General features: G+C 40.0%; 1 protein-coding gene across 2 annotated transcripts in view; it reads right to left on the bottom strand.

The window, feature by feature from the left end:
- The window catches only part of smtnl2 (smoothelin-like 2), a 70,906-nt gene that overhangs the window by 29,919 nt on the left and 28,880 nt on the right, over positions 1-12,107 (bottom strand). For both annotated transcript variants that reach the window (XM_002933538.5, XM_012971177.3), the window contains exons 2-3: positions 4,873-4,960; positions 1,895-2,116 (exon numbers count right to left, since the gene is read on the bottom strand). In XM_002933538.5, the coding sequence (XP_002933584.2) occupies positions 1,895-2,116; positions 4,873-4,960 (310 nt within the window). The remainder of the gene's footprint in view (positions 1-1,894; positions 2,117-4,872; positions 4,961-12,107) is intronic.

Raw genomic sequence — 12,107 nt, 5'->3', positions numbered from 1 at the left:
CTCTGTCTGCCACTGACAGGAGAAGCTGCGATTCGATGAAATGCGATGTGATTCAGGCGACCAGAATTAATCATCAATTTGCATTACAGCATTGCATGCTCGGTTTGCTTGAAAAAATACACTGCAAACATTTCTGTGTAATTCAAATAGTATTAGTCAAGCGTATCTTAAGGGGGGGAATGTACTGGCATCAAATGTACCTAAAGGACAAGTAGAAATTAACAATTTTTCAAATACCTAACTAGCTGCCTCACAAGGTTGTTGAGCAATTTCAGGTCTATTCTTGTCTCTGGCAGTATTATGGGATACATTCAGATTCAAAGATTGAATGAATGAGACTGGGGGCCGCACCTTGCCAGTGGGGCTTCAGTTGGACAGTCCTGGACTAGATAATGAAAAGTGACACTGACATGTCCCAGACTGTATGTGCAATCATACATTTAAAGCACTGAACATTTTAAAAAGGACAAGAACATGCACTGAGTTACATGTTTAAGCAAAGCCTGTATGAAAACCACTGAGACACTTGTATATAGTTTTGACATCCAATACCAATATAATGTCATTCCTAAAAAAAATCTATTTTGAGCTATTTTGCTGACATTGTTTCAGAGCGGACTATTTTGACCTGGGAAGTAGGCCTGCAATACCTTGCTTTTACCGTATATACTCGAGTATAAGCCGATCCGAATATAAGCCGAGGTACCTAATTTTACCTAAGAAAGCTGGAAAAACTTATTGACTCGAGTATAAGCCTAGGGTGGGAAAAAATAAATACCAATAAAATTACATTAAATGAGGCATCAGTGGGGTATATGTTTTTAAATATTTATTTCAAATAAAAACTGTAAACTAGCTCTGTAAGTGGAGGGTCAACAAAAACAAATGTTTTATCAACAATGATACCTTAAGCAACCAAGCTAAAACACAAAGAGTTAAAATCCTTTAAAACTATATATAGTTTATATAGAATATAAAGTGCAATGTCTAGTGCAGAATGGGACAGGTGAGGATGGTAGATGAAGATGAATTTGGGGGCGGGCCAGGGCACTGGAGGGTCTGGTTGTGGGGGGGCCTAATTTGCACACAAAGGACAGAGGGTGCTAGTCTGGAGGGACCCATGGCACCCGACTCGAGTATAAGCTGAGGGTGACTTTTTCAGCACATTTTGGAGGCTGAAAAACTAGGCTTATACTCGAGTATATACAGTACTTTAGCTTTACAATGTTGGTATTTGTACCTTTACATGTGTTTATTACGCAGAATAGGGCTAAATGAGGTCTAGTCCAAGTACGTAAAGTGGTGGTTTACCTTGATAAAAATAGCCTCCTTTAGATATATCCAACGTATATCCATTATCAGAAATGCAATGGCCGAGCCTTCTGGAATAAGTAGGCAGCTTATTGGCCCTGTATGGGGCCAGCCAAAGAGCCTGTCTGAACGATATCTGTCTGAAAATTTGGCAGCTATTAATGGGGCAGGTTTGACTTTCCCATTGGGAGAGGGTCCTATACATTTATGGTCACCTTAATACTCATCTGATGTGAGGACCTATTCACAAAGGGAGTTACCAACCTCCTATCTCCAAATGATGTCCAGAACTAGCCCTATTTATTGAACTCATGTTAAACAAGGAGTATACTGCTCCTTTAACTAGGAGCACATTAAATATATTACAAGTAAAGTCCAAACTGTAGCAAAATATCATCATCTCAAGCAAGATTGCAATATTATTATTGTACCATGTAAATTTGACCTGATTGATAAAAATTTGTGGATTTTTAAAGGCACCTTGTAATTCAGGGTCTTTTTATACCTTTATATTCTACAAAGGAGATGCATTATTCAGCAATGAAAATTCAAGGTCATAATAACACAAAACCAATTCACTTACTTTGTGCATTGCTTGTCTTTGGCGATGCCTCTGTAGAATTTTTGGGTTCCTGCCCATAATGGCGGCTGCTGCCATTGGTTACACTGGGAGGTGCTTCTCCAACAACTTTAGTTACAGCAGTAACGGGCATGTGTGGCATTCTCACATCCGGGGTTGGCGAAGGTGAGTGTGTGGTGGAGACTGGTGCTGAAGTGCCACTATCCTGTGAGACTTTGTCTTTATCTAAGAGTCATAAAGATGCACAGTTTTACCATTACAACAAAGCCTATCATTACTTAAAAATACAGACTGCTGGGAAACTAAAGGCAAGAATTACAATTGCTTAAAAAAGTGTTTGCCCACAACTGACTTCAATTTTCACTGCGCTTCCTGGGTTCCTAAAACTAACAAAAAAAAAGCAGGCAATGCTCCCATAATTGTACCTCATGCCATTGCATTAAAGGATGATTGAAGAGAAAGATTATTTGTTGCTGTTATAACTACAGTAGAGTGACGTTCTATCATGTTATACAGACAAAAACAATAGCTCTATTGCACCCATTATCCATACAGTGGAGGAAATAATTATTTGACCCCTCACTGATTTTGTAAGTTTGTCCAATGACAAAGAAATGAAAAGTCTCCGAACAGTATCATTTCAATGGTAGGTTTATTTTAACAGTGGCAGATAGCACATCAAAAGGAAAATCGAAAAAATAACTTTAAATAAAAGATAGCAACGGATTTGCATTTCATTGAGTGAAATAAGTTTTTGAACCCCTACCAATCATTAAGAGTTCTGGCTCCCACAGAGTGGTTAGACACTTCTACTCAATTAGTCAACCTCATTAAGGACACCTGTCTTAACTAGTCACCTGTATAAAAGACACCTGTCCACAGAATCAATCAATCAAGCAGACTCCAAACTCTCCAACATGGGAAAAACCAAAGAGCTGTCCAAGGATGTCAGAGACAAAATTGTAGACCTGCACAAGGCTGGAATGGGCTACAAAACCATTAGCAAGAAGCTGGGAGAGAAGGTGACAACTGTTGGTGCGATTGTTCGAAAATGGAAGGAGCACAAAATGACCATAAATCGACCTCGCTCTGGGGCTCCACGCAAGATCTCACCTCGTGGGGTGTCAATGATTCTGAGAAAGGTGAAAAAGCATCCTAGAACTACACGGGAGGAGTTAGTTAATGACCTCAAATTAGCAGGGACCACAGTCACCAAGAAAACCATTGGAAACACATTACACCGCAATGGATTAAAATACTGCAGGGTTCGCAAGGTCCCCCTGCTCAAGAAGGCACATGTGCAGGCCCGTCTGAAGTTTGCCAGTGAACACCTGAATGATTCTGTGAGTGACTGGGAGAAGGTGCTGTGGTCTGATGAGACCAAAATAGAGCTCTTTGGCATTAACTCAACTCGCTGTGTTTGGAGGAAGAAAAATGCTGCCTATGACCCCCAAAACACCGTCCCCACCGTCAAGCATGGGGGTGGAAACATTTTGATTTGGGGGTGTTTTTCTGCTAAGGGCACAGGACAACTTATTCGCATTAACGGGAAAATGGACGGAGCCATGTATCGTGAAATCCTGAACGACAACCTCCTTCCCTCTGCCAGGAAACTGAAAATGGGTCGTGGATGGGTGTTCCAGCACGACAATGACCCAAAACATACAGCAAAGGCAACAAAGGAGTGGCTCAAGAAGAAGCACATTAAGGTCATGGAGTGGCCTAGTCAGTCTCCGGACCTTAATCCAATAGAAAACCTATGGAGGGAGCTCAAGCTCAGAGTTGCACAGAGACAGCCTCGAAACCTTAGGGATTTAGAGATGATCTGCAAAGAGGAGTGGACCAACATTCCTCCTAAAATGTGCGCAAACTTGGTCATCAATTACAAGAAACGTTTGACCTCTGTGCTTGCAAACAAGGGTTTTTCCACTAAGTATTAAGTCTTTTTTTGTTAGAGGGTTCAAAAACTTATTTCACTCAATGAAATGCAAATCAGTTGCTATCTTTTATTTAAAGTTATTTTTTCGATTTTGCTTTTGATGTGCTATCTGCCACTGTTAAAATAAACCTACCATTGAAATGATACTGTTCTGAGACTTTTCATTTCTTTGTCATTGGACAAACTTACAAAATCAGTGAGGGGTCAAATAATTATTTCCTCCACTGTATATATAGGACATTAAAACATTTTCTGCATTCATCTACCAAAAAATGTGTCCCCTTTTAACAAATGAGGCATTGTTAGTCCATATATTGCAATTTATTCAAGCTGGCCAACTACATCAAAGTTATCCCTGGTTTGACCAGTCCTACATTCACTTTTATCTGATTCATTAATAATTCTGATAATGTATGTTTCATTTTTCCTGCAACTTACTTACTTTCAAGATTAAAACACCCAAATGTTTGCCCATGTACTGGGTCCACTGGGATCACCTGACTGTAGCTGGGAATGATGGGAGCTACAATATGGAGCTGGCCACTGCTCCTGTATAACCTATAACAAAAAATGAGCACAACTTTCTAATTTTTTTGCTATATTTTAATAAAATTCTAAGGGAAGGTTGACAAGAAGTCTAAAACCCCTTTTCTATATCCAATAAAGAGTTTTATAAACCATAGCCTGGCTTGCGAAACTCCACATGGTCTGCCCCACCTATGTACGCTCTGCCCATAGAGCTCTCTTAAAAGCAATGTTTTAGTTTTACCACACTGCATCCAAAACACAATAATCACTTTACTTTCAGTCCTAGGCAGCCCCATAACATTTCTGGGCCCAAGTTCCACTGCACTACTGATAGTTTTGTCCTTGTCTAATAATGGGTAAATGGGTAGTACACATTCTTGTCATTTGCAGTGTCAGTTGTTAAGAAAAATTTTATCACTTTTATTTAGAAGAAAATAATTTGAGAATTAAAAAAAAAATACAAAGAGAAATAACTTCCCTTTTTATTGTTTGCCATAGTTTTCTATGTACATACCTGAAAGCGATTTATGTCCATTTTCCACAACCGAGGAGGCTGTAGTGCATGCAGTTTCCACGTCATTCTCTGCCTCTGGCACAGCACTCTGCCAAGGAATTGAACCAAACATAACGTAAGCCTGCCAGCTCGCTGGCGATTAGCAGTCACATTAAAGGCACGAGGGTACAGATTATGTCAAATTCAATAATAGCAGGTCCTTGGAGGCTTTTATGAAAGAAAAACTTTCACATTGGATTGATTGCTAAGGATTTAATGTGTCTAATGAATCTATACTTCATAGTGGGGAAGTTAAATAGCAATTAATTACATGAGTATCAGTCACAAGAGCATGTAAAGAAATATGCTGTGGGGTCAATACGGGCTAGTTAGTAAAGTAATGGCCCATTATCCCCTAGTTCTAAAATCAAAAAGTGGACATTTTTGCAGTTTCGATAATTAGTAGTAGTACACTTTAATAAAAATATTAAAAGAGAAAAAAAGGAGCAAAAGTTAAATGATAATCAGATTCTAGTTGGTGAATGTTAAATCTCCTACTAACACAATGTAAGCAAGCATATCATCTTACAGTATTCAGATCCCACAATGACAAAACATACATCAGTTTCCTGTCATAGGCTAAGGCTATTGTACTGCTCTCATTTGTCTTTAACCCTATACCTACTTTTCCTTAAATAAAGTTTTCCTGCTGGAATGCATTATTAGGGCTTGAGTAACATGGAAACACTTTTCTTATAAACCTTGCTTACGGATGTCTTCAACTATACAGTGAGGAACATAAGTATTTGAACACCCTGCGGTTTTGCAAGTTCTCCCACTTCCCCATCACGGAGGGGTCTAAAATTCACATTGTAGGTGCATTCCCACTGTGAGAGACAGCATTTAAAAAAAAGAAATCAGGAAATCACATTGTATGAAAATCAGTGTTAATATTTGGTACATAAGCCTTTGTTTACAATTACAGAGGTCAAAGTTTCCTGTAGTTCCTGACCAGGTTTGCACACACTGCAACGGGGATTTTGGCCCACTCCTCCACACAGATCTCCTCTAGATCTGTCAGGTTTCGGGGCTGTCGCTGAGCAACACGGAGTTTCAGCTCCCTCCAAAGATTTTCTACTGGATTTAGGTCTGGAGACTGGCTAGGCCACTCCAGAACCTTGATATGCCTCTTACCTCCACTCCTTGGTTATCCTGGCTGTGAGCTTCGGGTCATTGTCATGTTGGAAGACCCAGCCACGACCTATTTTCAATGCTCTGACTGAGGGAAGGAGGTTGTTGCTCAATATCTCACAATACAAGGCCCCATTCATCCTCTCCTTAATACAGTGCAGTCATCCTGTCCCCTTCACAGAAAAGCACCCCCAAAGCATGATGTTACCACCCCCATGCTTCACAGTAGGGATGGTGTTCTTGGGATGCAACTCATCCTTATTTTTCCTCCAAACACGGAAAGTAAAGTTTAGACCCAAAAATTCTACTTTAGTCTCATCTGACCACATGCCTCCTCTGGATCATCCAGATGGTTATTGGCAAACTTCAGATGGGCCTGTACACGTGATGACTTAAGCAGGGGAACCTTCTGTGCAATGCATGATTTGAAACCATAACAGCCCTTTCCAGCCTTGTAGAGGTCCACAATTTTGTCTCTGATGTCTTTTGACAGCTCTTTGGTCTTGCCCATGGTAGTAGTTGGAGTCTGACAGACTGTGGGGTGGACAGGTGTCTTTAAAGAGCTCAGACAGGTGCTGCTAATTTAGATTAATGAGTGGAATAGAGGTGGACTTTTTAAAGTCAGAGGCAGAGAGTTTTTGAGAGCCAGAATTCTTGCTGATTGCCAGGTGTTCAAATACATACATACCCAGGTATATTTTCACCCTGGTAGTGTAACCTTAAGAGGTTACACTACCAGGGTGAATATATACCTGGGTATGCATTCTTTTGTTTCTATATACACTTTGCATTCTACCTAGCATATACTATATATGTATGGGAAATAAACTTCTCTTTTTGAATTTACATTTTTTCATGCTTGGAACCCAGGGTATTCTAAATAAGGAGTCTTTCTGTAATTTGTATCTCCATGTTTAAAAATGTTTCAAAATCTGAATTATTTGATTAAAATAGAGTCTAATGAAGATGGCCTTCTCGTAATTCAGAGCTTTCTGGATAATGGGTTTACGGATAACGGAACAGAATTTTCCTTGAGTGCAGTACTTGTATGCATTTTGATGTTCTCAGACAGATGTATTTATATATATGTATCGCAAAGCACTCACAGCATTTAACCTGAAAAGTACTAAATATTTATTGTTTCATCAATTTGCCATCAACATCGGTGCGCTTCGATCCACCCAGGATCGCCGTCAGGATACATATATATATATATATATATTTTACCAGAAGGGTGGCACACCGCTTTAAATTATATAGCCAGGTGCACGGTAAAAATATAACACATCATACAAAAAAGACCAGCAACACTGGGATTTCTGTGCAAATCAAAAAAGTATATTTAAAAGTGCATATACAGCACATTTTTGTATATGCACATTTAAATATACTTTTTTTTGATTTGCACAGAAATCCCAGTGCTGCTGGTCTTTTTTTTAATGATTATATATATATATCAGTAAAGTCCAGAAAAAGCCGAGCACCACGGGATAAAAAATAAAATCAGTCTTTATTTGGTCACGTTAAAACGGCACGTATACATCAAATGGACTTACGCTTAACGCGTTTCGTGACATCACGTCACTTCATCAGAAGCATAAATAGTCCCTGAGTGGGAGGAGTTATTTATACCCACCCCAGCACTCTAGGCAGTACCAGATGACGTTGTCAGGTATAATTAACCCTTACCACCTAAACATATAAAATAAGGAACAACTACCACATTACATAAAATCAGAAATGTCAAGGAACCCAGAGAACATATATCACAACTAATGGAGAGGGAATATATATCTCAGACAGATGTATTAGGCAATAGTAAATACCCTAGATATAGGTATCAGTAGAAACAGGACAGTTCCCAGTCCCTATTCATACCTTCCTGAGACTCAAGGGAATGAAGATTATATATCCAAAAAGCTTCTCTCTTTAAAAGCCTTTTTTCCGAATCACCTTTCCTAACCTGGAAATGTGGTTTATCAATTATCTGAAAAGAAAATGATATCTTTCCTCCATGTTTCTCTATCATGTGTTTTGACACTGCTAATCTCAAATCACCTCTCTCCACAGCAGATATATGTTCCAAGATCCTTGTGGAGACAGTACGTATGGTTTTTCCTACATATTGAGATCCACACAAACATGTTATTAGATAAATAACTTCCTTTGAAAGACAATTGAAATATTGTTTAATCTGGTATTCATGACCGGTATGTGTACTAATAAAACTTTTAGACACATTTAAAAACCGACATGCCTTACATCTCTTTCTTCCACAGCGGTAATTACCGTATATACTCGAGTATAAGCAGAGTTTTTCAGCCCCAAAAATGTGCTGAAAAAGCCATCCTCGGCTTATACTCAAGTATATGGAATAGAAGAATTTGAAGCTGTACCTTAACTGTCCAGCATCCGTAGCACCGTTGCGCTCGCACATCGCCCCCTGGCATCGTTGCGCCTAGCACCCCCGTGTCTACTGGCATCCGTCGCGCTCGCACCCCCGTTTCTGCTGGCATCCGTCGCGCCGTTGCACTCGCACCCCCTTCTACTGGCATCCGTTGCGCCTGCACCCATGTCTACTAGCATCAGTAGCACCGTTGCGGTCGCACCCCTCCCCCGGTCGGCCATATATGTGCACGCTCGTGTGCACTTTGTATCTACATTCAGTAACACGGAGGGTGCGAGGACAACGGCGCTACAGATGACAGGCACAGGGGGAGGGTTGGGGGATGTGCAAGTGCAACGGCGCTACAGATGACGGACACAAGGGGAGGGTTGGGGGATGTGTGAGTGCAACGGTGCTACAGATGCCGGACAGTTCAGGTACATCTTCAGATTCTTCTACATATTTCAATTCTTGTGTGTTTTAACTCTTTGTGCTGTTGCGCTCGCACCCCCGTGTTAGGCAGTGTGCCTAGGGCAGCACATTTTGGGAGGAAATGGCCCTTGGGTCCCTATTCTTTGGGGGAATTTCAGTAGCAAGCAGTGTGCCTAGGGCAGCATGTTTTGGGGGGGAGTGGCCCTCGGGTCCCTATTCTTTGGGGGAATTTCAGTAGCAAGCAGTGTGCCTAGGGCAGCATGTTTTGGGGGGGAGTGGCCCTCGGGTCCCTATTCTTTGGGGTAGGGGGGTGACAGGGTCGCAGGCGTGATGTCACCCACACCCATTCCCCTTCTCAGCGCCACTGAATGAATAATCAAGATTGGAGAACGTGCTGGTCCCCTGCGCATATAAGTTAGCAGTAGCGGCTGCATTTGCCACCCTAGGCTTATACTCGAGTCAATACGTTTTTCCAGTTTTCTTAGGTAAAATTAGGTACCTCGGCTTATATTCGGATTGGCTTATACTCAAGTATATACGGTACCTATATATATATATATATATATATATATATATATATATATATATATCAAACACAACCAGCACCAAGGGTCTTGTGGTTCAAATAAATATTAGTGTATTATAATTGCATGTACAACCGACGTTTCGGTCCCTTTTGGGACCTTTTTTAAGGTCCCATATATATATATATATATTTTTTTTTTTTTTTTTTTTTTTTAATGGTCCCAATGGTCATCTGAATCCTCAGCAATTGGGCCAATGCCCTGCTGGAATTACTACAGAAAGGCAACGGGTAAGGAAGATTATGACCAGCTAGAAAACAATAAGCTTTAAGAGGGAAATAATACAACACTTCACATATTTCCATAGGACAAATTCAAAGGGAACATGAAGAAAAATTAAGATATACCTTTTATGTGTCACAGATTAGTGAGGAATGATTTATTCACTCTATAGCTATGTAAACACTGAGTCAGGGATATTTTAACCTATGTACTCTCCCTCTCTTTTCATCTTATGCAGGACGTCACAATACATTAGCGCATGGCAGAAATATGCAAGGTTCTTATCACTAGGCATGTAAGGCAGAAACCAAACACTATAAAATAACTTTAAGGCTCTAAGTGAAAGAAATGTCAGTGAGGCTACATTACCTTCATTGTATTTACACTTCAGCATACATCAAGAAGAAAACACAAGCCAGTGTTTGATTATAGAAGAGCTCAGTGTTTTGAAACCAAGCAACAGAATTCAGTTAAAATGCATTTACACTGAAGGGAGGAAAATGATCTGTTTAAAACGCGTTTGTTTTCCTATCAAAATGAATATGATGTACTGCAGCAATGTATATATAAAGCTACTGTAACAAGTACCTACTGGTGCCATCATACAGGGTAGGCCTTAAAAATATGATTTCTTCACACACTTGTAATTCCAATGGGTGGTTTAACAAGGAAAGTTTACCACAGAATATACAACTGCTGTTACACGTTATAGAATGGATGTCCTTGAAATGTATTTCACTACTTATGTAAACAGCAGCACTTGGATACATGGCACTTCAGAAACAGAAAAGGTAAACAGTGAAGGTTATCATAAAGGTCATACATTAGTGCTGGGAAAGTGCAGGACATGCTCTGGTCCTCACTTAAATCTGTGTACCCATTTGTATCAGTAATAACTGGCTGACAGTAAAGCAGCATCTCTCTGGTAAAAAGTAAGAGGCCAGTTTATTCAGGGTTAATATTAGACAGGGTGGTTTTAATAAATGGGTAAAAGGGCCATTTGCACAGGGCCCATCAGGACAGAGGCTGACCATTGTCTGGTGTAAATTTTGAATGGAACTCCCTGATATAAAAGCAAACAACTCTGTTTAATCAAATGGAGGAGCTCTAAAACATATATATATTTTTTTTAACTTTCTCTCAGCATATATGTTTCTAAGGGATCTTTCTAATTAATAGGACAGTACAGTGATACAATGGTTAGCACCGTTGCTTACAACACTAGGATCCTGTATTCAATTCCAGACAGGGTGTTTTTGGTAACAAAAGGACAGTAAGAAAGTCTCCTGTTACCATGGTTCATAACATTGTCACAAGAAAATACATGCTAGCACATAAAAACAGTAACTTTAACAATAAGTACAAAAACATCTGAAGTAAGGAGTGAGGAGACCCACCTAGTTAGGCTAATGCCTGATGGGGCTGATAATGCATACTTGTGCATTTCAGCGCCAAAAATTACCTCTGTGTGTCTGTACCTGGGTAGACTAATTGGTTCCATTTGCAGGCACAGGGAAAATCTGGTGTCAGTGTAGGGACTGACTCTTCCCCTGCATTTATCCGCAGGCTGAGAATCAGCCCCATCTGGCATTAGCCTTAAAACTATTTCAATAGAAAATGTTTTCACTTAATCACAAAACTTCATAATCAGCTAATTACTCTACAAACAATTACTTAAGGACCTAAATCACTCACAACTAATCAGCGGCTAACTGTAAACATATTAATAACAATATTTTTTCTAATTGTTAGAACAATAACGCTATTGAATAGCTTGTATAAAACCAGACAGTGCTTCATTCAGAGAAGTCAGTAGCAGACAATCCTGCAATGTACTTCTGTGTAGGCTTTGAGCTATGTGGAATAATTCCATGAATACAGACGTTTTCTATGTGTATCAGGGCTGCATATAATATATTTATTGTATGAGAGAAGGCTTTTTACAATACAACATTTAGGATTTTCCAGAGGCTAATGACACACGGCTGATTCTTAACCAGCAGATAAACTCAGGTTGAGAATCAGCCCCTGCACTGGCCTCACCTTTCCCTGTGCCTGCACCAGTAGCCATTACGTCAGCCTAGTTGTAGGCACACAGCGGATTTCGCCACTGAAATGTATACTTGTGTGTCGGAGCCAAAATCCACTGTGTGCCAGCACCTGTACCAATGCAATGGCTCCAGGTGCAAGGAAAGGAAAGGCTGATGCCAGCAACGCTGGCCAAGAATCAGCCCCTACACTGGCATCAGCCTTTCCTGTCCTTGCACCTGGAGCCATTGCCTACTTTGTATTCCTTGACAATAGAAAGAACAAATTAACCACTAGGACATCTCCTTATAATATAGTACAGTAGATTTATGCACTTAAAATGGATGCATTGCAGCTTGGCAATAAAAGTTATATAAAAGACCAAATTCTATACACGCAAATCAATAAAGTAG

The sequence above is a fragment of the Xenopus tropicalis genome, chromosome 2 (genome assembly GCF_000004195.4).
Source record: "Xenopus tropicalis strain Nigerian chromosome 2, UCB_Xtro_10.0, whole genome shotgun sequence".
Lineage (NCBI taxonomy): Eukaryota > Metazoa > Chordata > Amphibia > Anura > Pipidae > Xenopus > Xenopus tropicalis.
The sequence above is the reverse complement of the archived record's forward strand: the minus strand, read 5'-3'. Positions and strand labels throughout refer to the sequence as shown.